This window comes from Mytilus edulis, chromosome 13 (assembly GCF_963676685.1).
Source record: "Mytilus edulis chromosome 13, xbMytEdul2.2, whole genome shotgun sequence".
NCBI classification, from domain to species: Eukaryota; Metazoa; Mollusca; class Bivalvia; order Mytilida; family Mytilidae; genus Mytilus; species Mytilus edulis.
The window spans coordinates 54,700,763-54,723,901 of NC_092356.1; the positions used below are offsets into that span (position 1 = coordinate 54,700,763).

Consider the following 23,139-nt stretch of genomic DNA (forward strand, 5'->3'; position numbering starts at 1 on the left):
ATTTAAGATCAAAATTTAAGACATGTCATTGAATTTTTTAAGGACTCAACACAATGGCAAAATAAAAAATATGTTTTGACACCAAGTGCAATAATTTGACACAAACAAATGTTCAGATTATAACTGTAAAATGTCAAACTTGAACAACTGCACAAAAAACAGAAATATATAATAGCAAAATCTGTGATTAATATTTGTTTTGTTTTGCTTTTCAATTTTTCATACAAAATTTTTTGTAATTGTTTTATATCGTCATTCAAACAATACCAGTGCTTTATATGTGATTTATTGTAGATAATTTTGTATGATTAAAAAAAAAATGAATGAAATAAAGAATTGCTTAATATGTTATGAAGTTTGACATTGATCTTATAATAGACCAAAGAACAAAACCATACGTTCCTGTTAAAGAAATACTATTTGTGTGATAAATCACATTTTTTTCTGTTGGGTTTAAACACAATCTTGTCTCCCTGTCTTGGAGATCATTTATGGCTTATTGCTGAATTTTTACCAGTGGAACAGAAACTGCTTACTTATCCATAGTCCATCCATTGTAATGCTAGATTGGTGTGGATAATGGCTTTAATAAAAGGACACAACTTATAAAATATATCATTTAATGTGAAACCTTACAAACATAGACTAAAGATCACAACTTAAAATACAAGTATCTCTTCCATTAACAATTATACATTTACGATCATCAATAAAGCATTATTTATATCTGCTTAGCACTGTGATTTGTCATAACAAAAAATGGTTGAACAGTCAAGTAATGCTTGTAGTAAAAAAAATAAAGAGATTGGAAATCAGGATAAAACACAATACTGAAACAATTGTATATATTTGTCCAAAAAAAAATTGTTCTTAGTGGTTACCACCACTCTCAGCTATATCATAGGGATCAATTTTTTGTTCATGTAGAATTGCAGGGTACCTGGAAAAAACCACAGCTTCAGCAGGAAAATATATAAAATAAGCCAATCTTTCATGAACCATGAAATAAAAACTCAACAAAGAATAGACCTTTTGAGGTAAAAAGATAACTACATTGAGCAGGACACCAAAAGCAGGACTGTTTTGCCAGCTGTTGACATTTTGACCCTTCCAATGGGACAAGTACATAACATTTGAAGGCAAATCATGTACTGTAAATTTAGAAATTATTGCTCGGTTTTTCTTTTTATGAAAAATGCGACAGGGTTGTAAACGCAACAATTTAAACTCACATTTTGAAATATTTGTATGAATTAAACAGGATTTTTCTCAAAATCATAAAATATGAAAATCACATTTAAATCTTGAATGACAAAATCGTAATAATACATGCATGCAATAATTTCTGAATTTACAGTATTCAACAAATATTTTAGTCATTTTTTTTAGCAGGCTTTGCGATAAAGGAGCTCTTACAGCCAATTGCATTGAGTGTGTAGATACAGATAAAATCTTTGGTTAGCTTCACAGTGGAGTCATTATAAGGTAAGGTATACTACTACCCTCCTTTGGAAGTAGTCTAGTCCTAGAGACATAGATTGGTTAACAGTCAAACTAGTCTACTTTTAAGGGAGGGTAGTTTACATAACCTGATAATGACTTCACAGTTCAACTATCAAGCAAGCTTATCAAAGATATTACCTTTACCTACACACTCAATACAATTACCTGTAATACGTGTTGACTTTTGATATTGTAAGCAGGTCATCCATTGGTTTAACAGCAATTAGTGAATTTAAATACATCAATGTATAAACTGTCTCCTCTGTAAAATGGGACCTTATATTTGTGATTTATTAATTCTTTATTATAATGAATCCTCACTTTGCTACAATGCAGTGTGTTCTCAATACAATTTAACAGATTTGTGAAGGAAATTATAAACCAAAGTAACATTTAATAAATGAAGTCCTTCATATAATTTATTAAAAACATAAAATTTCAAAACAAAATAACATTTTAGACAAACCACAATTTAGATCATACAACCCACCAATAATATTATCTGCATATTGTAATAAATGGTTATTATACAGTGAAAAAATGCAAATGAACTGAAAAATTGGAGTATTTACAACTATTGGTTCACTATAAAATCCTATCTGTAATTCTATAAAGCACCTAAAATTCTGCATTCATAGGCTTTTATACCGCAAAGACATAAATACTAAATGGCAACTTGTACAGCTGGAATGATTCCAATCATGCATTTGATTTACACAGGTTCTTATATAACTAAGCTGGTCCTGTATAGTCATGCATATGATAATTGTAACTGGGTGTTAAGCAAAACACAATCCCTTGTCAACTATAACTTAGCATATGAATACCAACTGCATCAGGACTTTGACTTAGGCTAGTGTTTATTTCTCATGTTTTTAATTACTAAAGAATATTCTGATCGCTGACCATACAAGGGCTATACAGCTAGTCAAGGTTGTTAAAAGCTCCTTATCACACCACATTTCAGTTTGAAAAGATATCTGACAAATGTATGCACTAAAAAGTTTAATTACCATTAACAATCTCAGATCCATTTTTATTGGCACATTTGTGATAATTTTCAACTTTCTGAATTGTAAGTAAAACGACAATAACGATACCAACAGGGAAGAGATACCACCAATCATATGATTTAGACATCCTTAGGTCAACTGGAGCAAAACAAAGTTCAGATTTAGTTAAGTCCTGGAATGTATGAAAAGTGTCTAATTACTAAATAAAAATGCCCTTCAATCTTGTCAAACATTAGATTATATAATTTTCCTAATTTCAAAATATTAGTTCTGATTCCATCTTAAAAGCTTGTAATCAAATTTCTATGAAAAATGGCAAAATAGAATATACAGGTCTAAATTACAGATAAAAAAAAAGACATTGAGTATCTTATATATATATATATATAAGCAGTTTAGAAATGATCACCACAATCATATAATTATGTAAATCTTGTAACATAATTTAAATTCAATATCCTGATCGTAAAATGGCAATACCCACAAATATATGAAGGTTCATTTGTACATGTAATTCAATTCAATTTACCGGTAAACAGATTGAAATATTTTCAGCTTTAAAAAAGTGTAAATTGCATAGAAACCATCAATTTTTGGTAAGAAAGCATTAGTAACTTAAAAATTATAAAGATAACATGTGACCATTAATTAACAAAGCATCAATAATTACATAATTGCACATGACAACAACACATAATTACATGACGATATGCATCTGAGTAACAAATAACAAGCTAAAGATTGACTTTTAGGCATTTTACACATTTAGTTGATGTATTTATTACACTATATAGATATAAGAACATGTGGTATGAGTGTCAAGAGACAACTCTCCATTCAAATCACAATTTGTTAAAAAAAAAACATATGTACATTAATATATACTGTAAATTCGGAAATTATTGTGAGGTTTTTATAAATGTTAAATAATGTGACTCCTTCAGTATTGCAATAATGATAACTGCATTAAGATTGGATGCATTTAATATTATGTTGCTTTCTTAAATTGTAATTATTTATAAATGTTTGTTAATTCTTAATTGTTATCATTCAAGAAAAAGCGACGTGACTATTTCTTAATTCATAATCATGTAATACAATTTCTTTACCTCATTGAATATATTTGAGCTTTTAAATGCAATCAAACCTTAAAATAAAGTCTTTCACATACAAAATCTCAGTTAATGCTTATACTTGTAGAAAACTAGTTTACATGAATTTCTTTTAGAATGAAATACATCTGAAGTTTCAACTGGTGTAGAATTTTATTCTGTATATAAGTCTGATAAATGACTCCAAGCTTGAAATGAACAACCCACATTTATATTATTCTTACAACCATGAACTCAAGAATCCCCTAACTCAATATTAAACAAAACTCAGAACTTATATCTATGAGTTGTCCATTTTACAGAATCTAATTATCAAATCAATCTATCTCCTAGTAAAATAAAAGGAACACCCAGAATTAAATCAATACATTTGCATTATAGCAAAATATCAAGTAACCCAAGTCACATTTAAACAGATAGACATGAGACAAATATCACACTCTACACTATATAATCTGTACATAAACCACATGTTTAACATGTACACTACATTGACTATAATATAAATATATGTATTTATCATATTTTATTTTCAATTTTGAGAATACAGACTGAGGTTATTTGAAGACATTTAAAATGTACTTATTTCTACATAAACCTGATAAATGTAAAAACAATAGCATGTGAGTTATATCTGATGATTCAATAATGTGACAAACCAGTCTTAAAGCTTTTTTAGGATAGGAAAGAATAGAGAATAGAAAAATAAAAAGATAAATAAAAATTCAAACAAAAAAATATAAAAATATACTCTTTTCCAATGAAAGGAGCATTTGCTGAAACAAAAAAGCCAAGTACTGTTTTATTGATAATCATGGGATAACAATTTTAGTGAATTTTGTGAAAAATAAAAAAAAAAGTGAGTACCTCCCTTTATTTGATTTTTGAAAACATTCTATTATCTCCCTTTATTTGATTTGTATTTACCCCATTCACAGTCCATTTGGGACTTTTCTATTTATGTTACATGTTTTGGCAGGTTTATTTTCAGCAAAAATATAATAAATAAAAGAAAGAACACATTTATGGTTCAAAATTTAGATTTTTAAACTACAAATACACATTTCTGGTTTTAATAGTAACATGAAGACAATTTTACTATCCAATGGATGAATTTGCCTACCAGTATAAATTGATAAACTATTGATATAAATCACAACACACTTGACAAAATGCCCAATCTTTCACAGATCAAAAGCATTGTAAATAAGGTCATCATAAAATTTATATCTAAGCTATGTATAACACAAAAATTCTTTAAGATTATACTGTTATAATATCAAGACCTAATTTATGCACAATTTTCCATTCGACTGGAAGCTATGAAAAGATATCTGAGTACACATGATTACAACATAAATGCAATATGTCTATAATTTCAATCAAAGGTTCATTGTCTTAAGTCTTATCACATAATTATAAAACATTTGTATGACGAATAGAATATAATAGAATTATTCAATATATGAAGTAAAAAAGATATACTTATATACTAATCCTAATTCTACACATAATGTAGATTCAGTTTTACCTTGGTACAAATTTCAATAGATTAAAGAAAAATAATAATTTTTATGATACTTGGTTTTATGTCTTTGAAATTTTTGCATAAAATCCTTTAGGATATTTGCGCTTCATTAAATACTTTAAAATGGTGGTTCAACTGAAAATAAGACATTCATGAAAATTAGTACTGTGTCAATAATAGTAAATTCACAGTATATGATTGCTACGGTTTTAAGAAAAGGACTGGTATTGTTTGGTAAAACATGACCAGAAGACAAAGATTTAAACAACTATGGTTCACCCTTAAACAAATAGCAAAACCCATACATGACTGTTAGTCTGACAAAATATCATGAACGATAAAAATTTCATTTTATACAACTTTAATACTCCTAAGCTTTACTTCAAGCACAAAGCTATTTCCAATCTCACATGTATAGCACTTTATAAGAAACTACATGTATATCAGAATCTGTGTGTGTGTATTGTTGATACTTACTCCTAAAACAGAGCAAAGGACAAAAAGGTTTCTATGAAATAATTTTGTATGTTATTGGTCTAAATTGACAAGATTCATGTATTTTTCAAATAAAAATAAAATGTGGTCAAAACTTTTACATGATTTAGCCTTGAATGTCTTCCAGAAAGTTTGAATATGAAATTATAACTTAAGTTATTTCCCTTCCAGCATTTGTTCATTGCAATGCCAACCAAGAGATATTCCCTGTTAATGCTCATTTAATTCTTTGAAACTAAATAAACATTAACAATTTAAAATCATTTGCATTATGACAATTCATTCAGCTCGTATAGTATCAGGAAAATAGACAACATTATACAATTCTATTGAAGTACAACAAGCAATGGCACAATATCATTAACTTTGAATATTTTGAAAAAGAGTTGTCTCCCCTTTCTTAATTTAATTTTAAAATCAATTCAATCTGTTTCACTTAAGGTTATTCATTTTGTTATAAGATCAGTTTTTGAAAATTATTCAGATCTAAATAAAAATCTTTAAAAGACCATTTTTAACATGCATCAATGGTTTGTATATAAATATGTTCATTTCTAATACTTCATATCTATTCAATAATTTGCAGTATTAACATCGTTTTGTCAAATGTTTGGATATATTTATGATTAAAAAATTCCTCTAAATCCACCGCATATGGCATTTTTGTAAAGAGATGTTTACATATGCATTTTGCATGACATGGATCCTTTGTCAGTTCTTTAAGCAAATTAATTATTTCTATGAAAATGTTACTTCAGCAATTTAAGGATTGAATTAAAGTTAAAGCTGATGATTCATTAACCTCATAAAAAGATGAAGTCTATTTAAAGTTGAATAAATGATTAAAACCAAAACTTCTGAACACAATTTTATAATGAAGAGACATATTTCTTTTAAATGTTTGCTAATTATTCAACTAAAATATTTCCATTAGCAGCAAGCTGTGTTAAATGAACAATTTAGACTTAATGTGCACCACATATATTGATGTTATACACAATTAATACAGTTATTTATAACCTCCCAAATAAAGAAAAGGTGGAGTTCCTGAAAATCTGTTCTAGATTGATATCTGACATGACACAGAAATAATATTGTCCACACTATGTTGAAATCTGTTTGTCCCATCATATATAATACCCCACATTGTATAACATTATTGTATAAACTATATGATGATGAAGTCACCTATAAATATTAAACATCTGTTAGGCACAAACTATTCTGGAATTGTAGAAGATATCACAGCTGACTTTTGTGTAATTTATTCGTCAATTCTGGTAAACAAAATTACCTGAAAAATGTTTTAAACCTCATTAAAAGTTAGCTTTAAAATCAAAAGATTTATCTCGAGGACTGCAAAAACTTTTTTCTTTTTTTTAAAGTTAAAAATACACACAATTCTTGTTCTAAAGGGAAACAAAATGAAACAAATGTAAACAGATAAAAAAGTTAAACAGATATTAAGATAGCACAATACAAAGATTTTTTCACTCCCAATTTTTAACAACTTTAAACTGATGTAATTCATTTCATCCTTCTTTATATTTTATAAATGAGGTACCAAAAGAAAGAAGAAAGATTAATCTTTCAAATTGTGATAATTTCATTATGACATAATTAGTTGCTATATTGTGATGTCCACACTTGAATGAGTTTAGCGTCTTTGTTCTTCATAGCATCCCAAAATATTTTATAGATTCTTGTACAACACAGCTTGACCTCCAAAACTGTGTCTCAGATTTCCAAAAACAACAAATTTTATGAATTTGGTGGTCTCTTATTAATTGATGTTGCAAACTTCATTGAAGATTTATGAGAGAATGAAATGCAATAGAAAAAATTAACTGAACCATGTTTACAAAACAATTAATGTTATTTAATTAATTTATGCACACGTTGGTTTCCTTTTGCAAGAAAATATATAGCATATCATGTATCTGTACATATTGCTGGACATGTATGGTTCAATTTCAACCTGATTGTTAAATAGAACATACTTTAAAGCTCATACAAATATCAACAATTTGAGGTTAGAGTTTGCTCCATGTTGAAGGCCTGACTGTGTCTTTGTTATGAAACATAGCAATAACAGTGCTGTTACTTTGCTTTTTGTGCTTTGTGATGTTCATGAACTGATTTTATAGATGGATCACATATCTTTTCTTTTCTATTGTTCACTAAAATCACCTTTAACTTGATCTCAAAGCTATCAACATAAAATCATCTGACTTAAGTCCATACTATTAACTCACCTGAGACTAGATTAATTTAATACTTTTCATCTTTCAAAATCATTATTTTTTAAATCTTGATTTATATGATTTCTATCTTCTTTATTTCCTTTAGCATCATCATTATCATCTTCGTCATAGTATTTTACATCTCTGGCATCTACAACACACGAATAAAATATCTTATATATAAAAGTAATTTATAGCTGATGACCTATATCTTTACTGGTGCAGGTTAGTGACATCTTCACACTAAATCTATTGTGTACTGATTGATATTTTAGTCTTAGATGCATGAGTTGTTATTGAATTTGCACTATCTGTCAGTAACTGCAAGTACTCTCAGATTTGTACTTTTTGTCTTTTTGTTGCTGGGATGTATGAGTACCCTGCCACACCCACTTTGTGTGTCTGTTATATATATTTCTATTTGTATCCATCTTATAATGAGTTAAGCCTTTTTTAACTGATTTTTATACTTTGTTCTTATGTTGTTCTATTACACCACTGTCCAAGGTAAGGGGAGAATTGGGTGTCTGCTAACTTGTTTAACCCTGCCTTATTCTATATGTGCCTGTCAAAAGTTAGGAGCCTGGAGTTTGTTTCACTAAAAGACTAAGTATACTGGATTGTTCATGACTTAATGATCAATCTCAATCGTTAGGTTGATTTTTTTTAAACCAACTCCTGAAATTCAGTGGTTGTTGTTTGTTTCTGTGCATCATAATTGATTTCTCTGTTGAATTATTTTACATTTGTCATTTCAGAGCTTTTTATAGCTTTCTATGCAGTATGGGTTTTGCTCCTTGTTGAATGCTGTACGATAAACTACAATTGTTAATTTCTGTGCTATTATGGAGAGTTGTCTCATTGGCAATAATACCATATCTTCTTATTTTTATAAGCAAAAGTCAATAGACTATGCCTCAGGGCGCTGGACTAATATTCTCCATGAAAATAGAACATGCAAATGTTAATACAACTGTGTATCAAATATAATTGAACAACCACTAGCAGTTCCTCTTAAACTGATAATTATAATTGCTCGCAGATCAATATTCTAGAATCTGTACCAATGACATACCTTCTACTTGATTACCATGCCCATCATCATTTACTTCTTCTGCATTATTGTCTTTTTGGTCTTCCTAACATAAGAAATTAAATGTCAGAATTAAATATGTAGTCAAAAGAGCTTCCAAGTAAAACTAGAGGCTCTAAAGAGCCGGTGTCACTCACCTTGGTCTATGAAGGACACAGATGGATTCATGACAAAATTGTGCTTTTAGATCTTACTTGACTGAACATTCTTGCTACTTACAATTTTCTCTATCTATAATAAACTTGGCCCTTTAGATACAGAGGAAAATATTTTGTAAAAATTTACAAAAGTAATGAAAATTGTTAAAAAATGACTATAAAGGGCAATAACTCCTTCAGGGGTCACTTGATCATTTTGGTCATTTGACTTATTTTTAGATCTTACTTTGCTGAACATTATTGCTGTTTACAGTTTATCTCTATCTATAACAGCATTCAAGGTAATAAACAAAAACGGCAAAATTTCTTTAAAAACAAGAAGTAATTGTAAAAGGATGCTGTTACGAAGTCTCCCAAACAAAGCTCCCATAACTCACCATTCCTATGGTCCCAGTTTATTATGCATAAACAGGTTAATTCATTATAAAAGTGTGTATTTAAAAGTTTTAAAGTGAATTTGACAACAAACTGCCATACATCAAAAACTTTAACCTTATAATCTAGATCTGTAACTTTTAACCTTATACAACGCTAGACCAAACAAGAATGTGTCTTAAGTACACGGATTCCCCATCCGCACTGTCATTTTCTATGTTCAGTGGACTGTGAAATTAGGGTAAATACTGTTATTTAGCATTAAAATTGGAAAGATCATATCATAGGGAACATATGTACTAAGTTTCAAGATGATTGTATTTCAACTTCATCAAAAACTACCTTGATAAAAAACTTTAACCTGACAGACAAACCTGAACAGACTTACGAACAGATGCAGAGATCAGAAAAGATAATGCTATCGTAGGTGGGGCATAAAAATAATAAATGTTCCTCTGATATGGTAGGCAGGACATAAAAGTACCAACCTGGGCATCAACATTTGGATTATTATCTAACTTCTTGTTGTCGTCCTTAAATAGAACTTGCTTAGGTATAACTGGTTCCTGCACTTGAAGTCCAACTGGTCCCTGGTTTTGTATTCTATTATCATGGTCATTCTTTATTTGTTCTCTCTGGACAGCTTTTTCTTTTTTATATTTCTCCAAATCTGTATCAAATTGTGCTGCCTGTTTGAACAAATAAGAAACACTTTTATTGAATAGATAATTAAAAAGATTATTGAGAATCAAATGCACATGTATACAATATTTTTTTTCTAAATGAATTCTACTAATTCTCAATCTACATTTCATCAGAAATTAATTTCTGATGAATAAAAAGGTAGTTCAAATATGATGACTGAATTTCAAATAGTGAATTGTCCATTTCTAGATAATAATATACATGATAAGTGTAGTTTAAGTTGTTTATACATCAATTATCTTGATATGATAGATATAAAACTTTTGTCCTGTGTAATACAGGTACCTTTTCACAGAACAGAAACTACTTTTCCTTCTGTTGTTAAATTATTACATCTGGTCTTTTTCAGATATATGATTATTCAATAATGAAAATGAACCTTCAAATTAGCCATATTTATTTTCATATTTGGATTTGTTGATTCATCTTTTATTAGGGATTGATGTTTATTTTTATAACTTTTCCATTGCATTATTTGCTCAACCTAAGTTAGTGTTTATTTCCAAATGTCCTTCCTTTAACAACTGATGAGCCTGTATATGTTTTGAAAATGAAACATTTTGTATGCAAAAAAGAGCAACAAATCAAAGGAATCACATAACACCAGCTTTATGAACTAGCTAAATAAAAATGTCTATGCAAGAATTACCAGGTTAAATATGCAGGTACATGTGTATTTATAAGAATGGCTCATATAAATACAGTGCAATACACCTGAAGACCATTAACATATATTTATATGAACAAGAATGTGTCCATAGTACATGGATGCCCCACTCGCACTATCATTTTCTATGTTCAGTGGACCATGAAATTGGGGTAAAAACTATAATTTGGCATTAAAATTAGAAAGATCATATCATGGGGAACATGTGTCCTAAGTTTCAAGTTGATTGGACTTCAACTTCTTCAAAAACTACCTTGACCAAAAACTTTAACCTGAAGCGAACGGACGAACAGACGCACGGACGCACAGATGGACGGAGGCACAGACCAGAAAACATAATGCCCCTCTACTATCGTAGGTGGGGCATAAAAACACATGTTAAATAATTTCATGTGAAGTATTGAAACAACTTGAATATCCAAACAAATAATCATTTTGAGATAGTTACTAAATCTTGGATTAAACTAAGTTTATGAAAAAAAATTGTTCTATCATTGAATTACTACTTTTAAAATCGTTTTACTAAAACACAAGATTCAAATTGTTGTCTGTAAAATAAACACCCAAAACCAAGGGCTCTTTTCACAAAATCTTGCAATAAAAATTAATCATAAGTTACACTGAACGTTCACAAATATTGTTTTTCTTTATATTTTTTTTGTGAAATGAATCGCTGATACTTACACATAATACAAACAAGAATGTGTCCTCAGTACACGAATGCCCCACTCGCACTATCATTTTCTATGTTCATTGGACCGTGAAATTGGAGTAAAATCTCTAATTTGGCATTAAAATTAGAAAGATCATATCACAGGGAACATGTGTACCAAGTTTGAAGTGGATTGGACTTCAACTTCATCAAAAACTACCTTGACCAAAAACTTTAACCTGAGGCGGGACAGACGGACGGACGAACGAAAACATAATGCCCCTCTACTATCGCAGGTGGGGCATAAAAAGAGAAATAGTGAAATAGAAAAGCAATGTATAGTGTAATGATGTACATTAATTATAAGGAATAAAGCGTTGACAAACAGCATAACCAGGGTTACTAACCAGTTCTAGCCAGGAAAGGATAAAGTAACCATTTTACCTTATGGCTACAAAGATGGAAGAATTAGAACCACAACCAAATTGTTAGTGTATCTTGCTACTTGTCAGTTCTATGTAATCAAAAGGTATATATCTGAAAATCATTTTCTGAAATTAATATTGACTTTACTGTAGATTTTCAAACGTGCTTTCAATAAATGCTGTTTTTTTAATAACTCTACATTATTTGATAGAACAAATTAACTAGACAGTTGCAAGAAACTATGAACTTTGTAAACCAAATTCACCTGTTTCATTATATTAATATAGACAAGACATTAATAAACAGTTCATTCATGTTCTGAATTTGAAGTAGATAATGGAATTATGCAATTCCAAAGAGACAACACAATGCTAATTTATTAAACTCATAACTGCATCCTTCAGAGAATCTTTGAATTGTGTAATGTATAACTGCATGCAACAAATATTTCATGCAGATATTATGAAAACAGTTATGTCATAAAGTAAAAGTGTATACTGTTATGTAATAGATTGACTTATTCACAAAGTCTGGTAGTGAATAAAAGCATCTCAATATACCATGACATATTATTCAAACTCTGAGCTAGATGGTATTTGCCAAACATATTTCTAAAATGCCACATGAATGTAATCCAAGCATATAAAGTCTGCATAACCATACCCACAAATTCTCAAACTCACAGTGTACATGCTACTCCAAGACCACTTAGTTTGTTATGCATGAATATACATATAAACATTACACATCCAATCTAGGTTCAATTTCTTTGCCAAAAGTCATTTTTGAATAGAGATTCTTCAATGGGTTCTTCTTTTAGCAAAAATCTGTGTGTGATACATTTAGTCTACAACTGAGTCCACAATAGATCAAATTGATTCCTTACATTACATACATAACTTGACTATAGCAGCTTGTCCGTTACTCATTGGGGTCAGACATTTCAGTTTCAATCAGTTAAACAACACCAACTGTAGAAATAGACACCTAGACAATATGACTTGAAAAATATTTGATCTGACCATCTAATAGTCATAATTTTTCTTCATAATTCCGCCAAGTTTCATAAAATTTTAATAAATTTTGAAATTTTATTATTGGCAACCAATATCATTGCTCTTGATCAGAAATAAACAAGGCTGTAAAATGTCTGTAAAAAATCAATTAACAATTTGAGTTCTTGAAGCCAAAGGACAATTTGAGTCCAACTGACATCTATACTGGTATACAATGTACATATTCTAAAAGTTTTTATCACTAATTGAAAAAAAAACCTGTTCAATTATTATTTTTTATTTTTAGTTGAAAACTCGCTTCAATACATGCACTATCATTTACACAATTATACACAAAACATAACAAATACATTATACAATTTAATAACATTCTTAGCACAATAACATCTAATAAACACATTTTAAGTATACATCTCCAATATACTAATATCACTGTTACTATAGTAACATAAATTTATTGTACTAAAGAAATTCATTAAACCAGTAGCCAACTTAAGCACAATGCACTAAATTCATCCGAGTTTGAGGTAATATGTCAGTCAAAATACAAGAAGTGAAAATTTATTTATTACATGTATACCATCAAATAGTCCATTTTATAGACAGAACATCTTTATAGTTTAAATTTGTATTTTAAGAACAATCTGCTACGTATATGCTACTAGCTGTCCTGTGAATCGGGTGAAATGTTCCAGCAGCTCTTTAATCTTACATTAGTCATAATTTTTAGCTGAAATCTGTTACCAACATGAATGAAGATACTAAATTTAAACTAAAATTGGAAATGATACATTTGTAATTACATATCCATAGAATTTTACAAAATAGTAGAAATATTTATATTGTTCTATGAAATGCCCTTAGGCCCTCATGGCTGATAACAATAAAAAAAATATATCTTTCGTTATTTTTATGTCAGAATTTGAACATAGTCTTAGAACAAGAAGCAATTGTATTTGAACATTTTACTTTACTATAGCATTCAATTCACTAATCCTGACAAAATTAAGACATGAGATATTTTATAAAATTTCTCCTAAACATATAGGGAATACTAAAACAGTTTTATACATTTTAACAGTAGCTTTTCTAGGGTTACATTTCAAAATTCTTCATTTCTTCTGTAACATACTAATGATACTACTTATATGAAACTAATTAGCACCAGCATACATCTAAATGTATTTTCCCACTTACATTAAAACCCCATCCTATAGAAATTATCTATATTACAAAAACAGAAAATCCACGATGACATTATCATTGATACAACAAGAGTCTCTGAAGAGCTAGAATCATTTAGCTTAAATATTTTGTGTAGAACTTGCATCAATGATTAAGTGGCAAAATGATGACAATAGCATGCAACATCTGCCCATTGAACCAGGTAAGCTAAAAGAGTCCAGAAAGTAGACGCATCTCCAAAACCTCAAAACTGAGCATAAAAAAATATGAAGGCAATTTTCAAGATTAACAAATCCCCAAAACAATGAATAAACGACAGACAATTTTTAGACCACAAAACACAATAGAGAAAATGTAAGTTTAAGCAACAAGAATCTAGCTTAAACTTTTAGTGTTCTCAAACTTGTGTAGGGTAAGGGTATCCTGCTCTTCTGTGGAATCTATGTCACAAACAAAAAAGGAGACCAGGATTGTAGCTACAAAAAGTATAACACATTTGTGGTCATCTGAACATTACACAATGTAAGACTTGCCATAAAATTCTCAATTCATCTTCAGTTTTCCATCAGTGTTAAGAAGACAAAATGCACCAAACAAAAAACATCAAAATACATTCCCAGAATGCAAATTTAAGAAAGAGACACAAGAAATTACATATAGAAAGGTTATAAAAAATGCTAAAGAGATCTTAATATATCAAGCTAAATATACAATGCACAACATTAAAAACATGAACTATGATGCCATTATTAATAGTGTCATAATGACCTTCACCAATGAAACAGATATTTAATTCTTATTGACATTTTTTACATTACATAAAAATGTACAATAAAAAAAATAGCACTATCAAAAGGGACTGCAACATTTTTTTAAAAACCTGATAAATACTATCACAAATTACGGTCTACTTGAAGAGGAAGTCAATATTTCATTTCATTTTTTAAATTATGTTCATATGGATCAGTTTAAAAAAGATGATAAAGGTTCGTTGTATAGTGTGAACTTTTACATGATCAATAAAATATTATCACTTTATAATAAAGCACTGTAAGATCACAGTGTTAATCAATTATTTATATCCTAAACAAAAGCTTCCCATGATCCAATAATCAAATGCCATTCAGTGCACACTTGAAATTAAGTGACAAAAACTCTTCTCTTCTCTTAGGGATGAAGCGATAACATTGAACTCTTACTTTATTCGTACTCAATTTCATTATGATGCATTTCCCTCCAAATAACCCCAGGTCAATTGAGGAAATTTATCCATTAAATTTAAAACTGAAATACTGCAAACCCAATTGGATTTCATGTGTAAAATAATGGACGATTTTATAAATGAAGAAATGTCTCAAATAGTATGGTGTTGGCAAAAAATTAAAACAGTTACCTATATATAATAAATATAAAAAGAATGTAGGTTTGACCTTTTTAACAAATATAACTTTAAAAAAAACTGTTTCTCCAGAACATGGGAGCACCTCCAAGTTATGTAACCAGGAAGCTCAGGACCTATACCCATGATTTTTTTTCTTCAAATTTCTTATATCTGAAAGACACATATCTATTTCAAGTAGCTGCGATTATAGAATTGTTACATCTGAGGCATTGCAGGCTGTTTTTTAACTTCCTTTGAATTGTCAAAAAGTTTTGGAACATCTACCACATTTTTCTTGGGCTCAATCATTTTATTTGGTGGAGGTATATTTATCTGTTGTAGATTACCACCAGCCACTGGTTGTTTTTCATGAACACCACCACCAACATTAGGTGGAGGAATATTTTGTTGTTGTACATCACCACCAACAATTGGTTGTTTTTCAGTCTTAACACCTCCCCCAATATTTGGTGGAGCAATATTTTGTTGTTGATTAAGTTCTTCTGGGTGTAATTCACCTTTATTGTTATTGTTTGATGCCAGTTTGTCATCATTTTTGCCATATATTTTATCCTGCTTTAGAATATCAAGAAGGCCCCCTGGTGGACGCATTTGATTATGATTTTCTGAATCTTTGTCACTAATTCGGTCATTCACTTTCGGTACCTCAGGTTTGTCTTCAGATTTTTCTCCATCTCTTTTAAAAATTGGTGGATTGATATTTGGTCTGTGGGAAACTGGCTTTGGTGTTTCTTTACTAGTTTTTCCAGGTTGAAGTTGGAGTTTGTGATCCAGCTGCAGATTTGTGATACAAAATATGTACATTTGGGTAATACACACATATACATGACACATATATACATGCAATAGCATACACAACAAAAAACATGCTACTAAACATGAAAGCATGGAATATTTTAAATGAGGTGTTAAATTTCTTATTTTAAGGTTGTTTTTTTATCTCTTGTCTTCCTTTTAGTTCAAAGAATTTGCATGTTGTCCTTAAGGATTTTGTGGAGTATGCACATATCAAGCTTGTAAATGAAGTAAAATTCCGTGTTTACATGCAGTACATAAACAATACAACAACATGTGACAGCTATTCCACTTAAATTCACTGAACATTTGATGAGCAAAATAGTTCAAATAATTCTTTATTCCAACTTAAGTAAATACATTTTTTTAAAGTGTAAGTAAATCATAATTTGAAAGTCATGTATGCTTACATCATGGATAAATTTAAGAGAATAGCTGTGTATAACATTAAAAGCCATGCTAAAATCAAATCCTTTGCTAATTATTTTGTAATCTGCTTTCAAATACATGTGTACATCTGTAGTGTTAGAAATGTCTATTCTATAAAGGTAGTGTATAATTGAATATTTGTACTGTTAGTATAAAGCAAAGACTGTTATGTTATTAATTGAGACAGGATTTTTTGTACATTTTGCAGAAATTGTTTTTGGTAGAAATAATTTTTTTTAACAATTTTTTCAAATGATTCATTTTTGTGAAGACTTTCAAATGGTTTTTTTTTTTCACCAAACAAAATCCTTTTTTCTGTCTCTGAGAAGAAATATATGTTAATCTACATAACAGAAACACAAGATAACTAACCTAGTCACAAATCCAAATACTTAAAGTTCAGAAATTATTATGAAGTTTTCATGAATGCAAATAACGTGAATAAGTAAGTATCAAAATTAAAAGAACTCCTATTCTGTATGCAGATGAATTCAAATTCACAATAATTAATCTTGCATTTAGTCACTTTCTTTTAAAAATTGCAATGATAAATGAACACAATAATTTCTGAATTATCCGTATTCTAAATATAAAACAGAAAAACAACCATTCTTAATTCCGTACCTTATCATCATCATTTTCATGTTTATTTGGTGGTGCCACCTGGTGTTGTTGCTGGTGTTCTTCTATCAGTTTATTCTTTGCTTCTTTTTCAACTACAAAGGTTTTGTTGTCATTATTTTGTAGTAGTTACCAGTGTGGTTTTATCATTATTACAGGATATTTCTCGAGCTCTTTCCTATTGATTTTAGGGATTTACAAAATTTATCTTATCGTACTTGACATTCTGTTTGTAAATTTAGTTTTTTTGTCCCTTTCAATATCAAAGGACAGTATTTCATCATTTTTATACAATATTTTTATGGTTTTTATTTTGATAAATGCAAAATACATTTTTTCTGAAAGGTTTATCTGATGTGAAATTTCAATAAATAATTCTACAGAATGAAAATGTTGTATACTTTGGAAAATTTTCTGTAATTGCTTTAAAGGGGAAATCTAAGAAAAATATACAGATTTTTCATTAAGGAAGATATTCATCCAAGCGAATCAAGAAATATACATTTTATATAATCTATTTTTTAATTGTAATCAAACTGAGTAATAACACCTCCTCCAAGATTGTAGAATAAAACATAGAATCTTACTTTCTTTATCTTTCTGTTGCTGTAATTTATTCTGTTCCATTTCTTCTATATTCTGTAATTACAAATAAGAACAATCTAGTATGGTATCTTTGTACCCAATCTAAGTGTCATGGTTGAGGACAATAAAATATGTACAACTACTGGAGTATCAATCTTTGACCTTCTTCAATTCTTACAGACAAGTTTTGGTGCAATGATGAGATATCAACACAAAGAAATACAATTTTAAGAAATCTAGAGGGTAGCAGTCTTCAACAAGACAAATGTGATTTATAATATGTCAAATGTTAATCGTCCCGAGTTTATAAAAGCAGTGAATAAACTAAACAGAAAAAAATCAAAGAACTTCTTAGAGCTATCAACAATGAATTCCCTAATACCAAAAAAACAATAAGATATGACATAAGACAACAACTGTTGAGATTCCTAATTAGAGACAGGTGCTTGAACTGTACATCATTTAATGTTTCCTTATGTTTTAAGGTGTATATAGTTGCTTAAATTATACCCTATGGGTAATGCTCCGCAATTAATGGAGAAATATACAAAAAAAAATGAACTGAGCTGAACTGAACTGAACATGCTCTCTGTGTAATATATAATTATGGAAGATGCTATTATAATATAATTTTGGATTACATAGACTTATATATAGCAGATGAACATAACTTAAATCAATATGAAAACAAGAATGTGTCCATAGTACTCGGATTCTAAAATTCCAAGGATGCCCAACTCCACTATCATTTTCTAGGATCAGTGGACTTTGAAATTGGGGCCAAAACTCTAATTTGGCATTGAAATTAGAGATATCATATCATAGACATAGGGAACATGTGTACTAAGTTTCATGTTGATTGGACTTCCAACTTTACAACCCTGACTAAAAACTTTAACCTGAAGCGGAACAGACGAACAGACAGACGAACAAACAGATGAACGGATGCACAGACCAGAAAACATAATGCCCATAAATGGGGCATAAAAATAAAAAAAATCATAAAACCTCATGTTTTTCCATCAGTTTTTGTGCTTGTTCTCCTAAATTTTTCATAAAGTCTCCAACCTGTCCTCCTCCCAAGCTATTGGCTGCTTCTTTAATGTTTCCTGCTAGTTGATTGGCTGCATTTGGAAGATTTCCTATGGCTTGATTGGCTAAATTTTTAAGGTTGCTGACAGGATTTGCATCAACAACAGGATGTGGTTGATTCTGTTGTTGCTGTTGGTTTTGTTGTAAATTCTGTTGTTGTAGGTTTTGCTGTTGTAGGTTTTGCTGTTGTAGGTTTTGCTGCTGTAGGTTTTGCTGCTGTATATTCTGTTGTTGTAAGTTTTGCTGCTGTTGTAACTTTTGTTGTTCAAACCTCTGCTTCAAAAATCCCATCTGTGTCTAAAATAGAGAATTTAGTGTTCTTCCATTACCAATGTAAGATCACAAAGTACTTCACAAATTTTAAGCTCTTACTTTACATGCACATGGAAGGCTCGTCATGGCTCTTATTTTTTCCTTCTCTTTAACTTTATAAGGATCTTTAAATAAGTAAAAAAATAATTCATCATAAATAATGATTTTTCAGATTTTTTTTAAAGACCTTAGTATTGCATGTATTGGTTATAATTAGATTTAAAGGAGATGGGGCAATAAGGCCCTTATTTGGCCCAAAAATTACTGCAAATTCAAAAGTTATCATACATATTTTTAAATTACTTAAAAGTATCTCAGGTAGAAGGTATTCAGAAAAATAAATAAAAAATTGGACATTGAACAAGTTACCATGGCAACAAATCATGCCTAAATTTGCATATTTTGTAAAATTTTGTGATTTTCCTTGTTTTTCATCAAATTTTTAAGTATATTTTCGATTGGAAAAGTATGTGCGCACCCAAGAAACAACTTTATATTTGGTGAGATTTTGTCAATAGTAATAAAAAAGCTTCAGTTAAATTATTTTGTTGTTTCTTGGCTGCGCACGATGTTTCCACAACAGAAATAAAGATAGAAAACTGTATAAATTCTGAATTTTCTTCGTTTTTGTGAAAACAGTACATATTATGACGTAATTGTGACGTCATCACATAAGAATCTTAATGTTTTTCATTTATATTTCTTGACCCTATGCATTTCTCAAGATTATGTGCTAATTTGAAAAAGTTATCAAACATTTTATTTTCTTGGGCCAAAACCAGGCCTTAATGCCCCACTCCTTTAGTAATTTCTTCAACAAATATCAATTAATATATGAAAACTTTTTCTAACCCACTCACTACGGAACAACCACTATTAAACTAACATGATATTTTCTCCTTCTTTAATGCATGCAAATGCTGATGTATATTATATAGTTGGCATTAAATAAGGATAACAAATATTTATACATGCAAGAGAATAAATAAAGAGATGAAAATCAAACCTTGAGGCTCATTATATATTTCCACATTTTAAATAACAAGAGAAAATGGTTTGGTCATTCGGGAATTTGTTTAAGAAGGAATAATTATACATGTACCTTATTACTATGTGTGCTAAACTCCTAAAAAAATTGTTTAATCCATAGTTTTGAAAAATATATGCATGAAGAATCATAAAATGTGTAATTCTTTCTGGGTGAAAAAGTATTATTTTTATCATGTTACAGTAATGATTTTAGTATTTCCCACTGTGCTAGGCAAGCTAATTATACCCAGGTCGACAAAAACATAGGTTTTATAATGTTTGGTTGGGGTTAACTTATGTTAGAGAACAGAAACCCAAAATTCAGAAATTTTTCCATTTGTAAAGGTAGATTGTTTAGACAGTATAAGTTATGCCACCAACATTTTTATGACTAAAGCTTTTCTTGTCATCTTGTATCTAATTCTTACCTCTAATGCTTTATTCTGTTCCTGTAAAGTATTAACTGACATCTGGTAACTGTTAACCTTGTTCTGTAAACAGAAAAACAATAAAATTGTATGTTTTTTATTTATTTAACTTCATATACCACCATTTGAATAATTTTCTATTCATATAGATATTTAACTTCACTGATTGGAATATATTTATTGAATATATTTGTTTTAGATATTATTTATGATTTCTATATCAAAACATAGATACACTTTGTGTGAACTATGAATATTAAAAACAAGTACTCTTAGATCTGTACTTTGAGTTTTTGTTAGTTGTGTTTGCACTTTGCAGGTCAGACGATTGCAATTTAGTGGTTATTGTTTGTTGCAATATTTAATTTGTTTTATTGTTTTATTCAGGAATCAGTCGGTTAGTTTTCTGGTTGTACATTTGACTTTCTGGGCCTTTTTTCTCTTACTATACAGCATGTATTTTACTCGTTGTTGAAGGTATGGTGACATATATAGATATAAAAAGATATTGTATGAGTGCCAATGAGACATCTCTTCATCCGAGTCACAATTTGTAAAAATTAACCCATTCGTTTTGGGGCCTTTTATAGCTGACTATACAGTATGGGCTTTGCTCATTGTTGAAGGCCTTACAGTGACCTGTAGTTGTTTATTTCTGTATCATTTTGGTCTCTTTTGGAGAGTTGTCTCATTGGCATTCATACCACATCTTCTTTTTATACATTATAAGTCAAAGTATGGTCTTCAACACGGAGCCTTGGGTTGTAATTGCTATTACTCCTACATCATTTTGTCTCTGGCCTTCTTATATTTATATGAGAAATCATGTTGTAGTATACAGCACTAGTTAGACTGAAAATACACATGTCAGTATATATGTAGGACTCTAAAGTGCGATGGGGACGCTAAAGTACGATGGTCACGCTAAAGTGCGATGGTCTACGCTAAAGCACGATTCCTCCATACGCTAAAGTGCGATGGTCCGCGAAAGTATAGACGAGAGAATTGTACTTGGATTATGACGTTAACAGTCGTTTATACAAACCAAAAATGTATATGCCGGAACATAAATTAAGAACATTTGATTCACAACTTTTAAACCAAATGTCAATGTTTTAATTTCAGACCTAACCGTGCTTCGTCGGCTGAAGCAACTGTGTTGATTTATTTCGGATGCTGGATGAAGGACTTGGGTCCTGCAGTCAACCGTTTTACTTTTTAGATGCTAAATAGGTTGAAAATAGTATACGCATATAGGTATCGTAGATCCTGCTTCTATTGGCAGCGAACGGATGCACTGAAATTATTGTTTACAATTCAGTTTACATTGCGGTCCCCTTAAAAATATTTTCGATTTTATTAAAAAGTAACGTCAGTAAAATAAAGGTTCATGTTTTTCAGCGTAAATTATAAATTGTCGGCTAAAACATAGTTTGTACAGTGGAGGAAAATATAACATGTCTTTTTTACGGAAAAGAGAAAGCTTGACGAATATTGACTTTTTCTCGCATTGAAGAATAAACACCTTGTACAAATAAATGTTACTTAATGTATTCCGACAATGTGGTCGGTCTTCAAAATAAATTTTAGAAACTATCACTTAAGCTTACCGATAAATCATAAAGCCTATTACATATGTTATACCTTAGCATTCTAGCTTTTGCAAATAGATCAGTTTTTTTTTAAATCCATGTATTTTAATTTTTTAAACCGTCGACCTTATCATATTGGTCCATCGCACTTTAGCGTGATATACCATTGTACTTTAGCAAACAAACAATCATCGCACTTTAGCGTGAGACAACATCGTACTTTAGCGTAGACCATCGCACTTTAGCATGACCATCGCACTTTAGAGTACCATCGCACTTTAGACTCCTACATATATAAAACAGAATCTTTTACTTTTAACAAATATGTCAATTATTTTTCTGCACTCTTTCTTTGTTAATGTGTTTTTTGCTGTGTATGAACTTATTTTATGTTATGGATGGACCATATCCTTTCTTATCTATTAGTATATTAAGACAGCATCACAGAATCAATTACTTTAATTGATATAACATATTTCCACATAATGTTTTAGTGGGGGAAAAAAAATCAACAAAATTTTTACTCCTTCACCAACAATGACCATATATTGACATGCATTTCATAGTTTTATATTTATAGAATTCTTAATGTATTAACTTGTTCAATGTATTTAAACTGATCAATTTTATTAATTGACACAACTATTATTATAGCAACTAATTTTTTGCATAAAAAAATTGTT

General features: G+C 29.7%; 1 protein-coding gene across 12 annotated transcripts in view; it reads right to left on the bottom strand.

Annotated features, from left to right (window-relative positions):
• Positions 1-603: 603 nt before the first annotated feature.
• LOC139502070 (Golgi integral membrane protein 4-like) overlaps positions 604-23,139 on the bottom strand; it is a 46,490-nt gene continuing 23,954 nt past the window's right edge. For 2 of the 12 annotated variants that reach the window (XM_071291405.1, XM_071291400.1), the window contains 6 exons: positions 20,865-20,927; positions 20,510-20,533; positions 19,072-19,392; positions 18,006-18,057; positions 17,422-17,513; positions 13,248-16,347 (listed from right to left, as the gene is read on the bottom strand). In XM_071291405.1, the coding sequence (XP_071147506.1) occupies positions 15,769-16,347; positions 17,422-17,513; positions 18,006-18,057; positions 19,072-19,392; positions 20,510-20,533; positions 20,865-20,927 (1,131 nt within the window). In that variant the 3' untranslated portion in view covers positions 13,248-15,768. Of the gene's footprint in view, positions 6,946-7,906; positions 8,046-8,969; positions 9,034-10,008; positions 10,210-13,247; positions 16,348-17,421; positions 17,514-18,005; positions 18,058-19,011; positions 19,393-20,509; positions 20,534-20,864; positions 20,928-23,139 lie in introns of those variants that run through there. The other 10 variants (XM_071291401.1, XM_071291397.1, XM_071291398.1 and 7 more) reach the window with 7 other exon arrangements.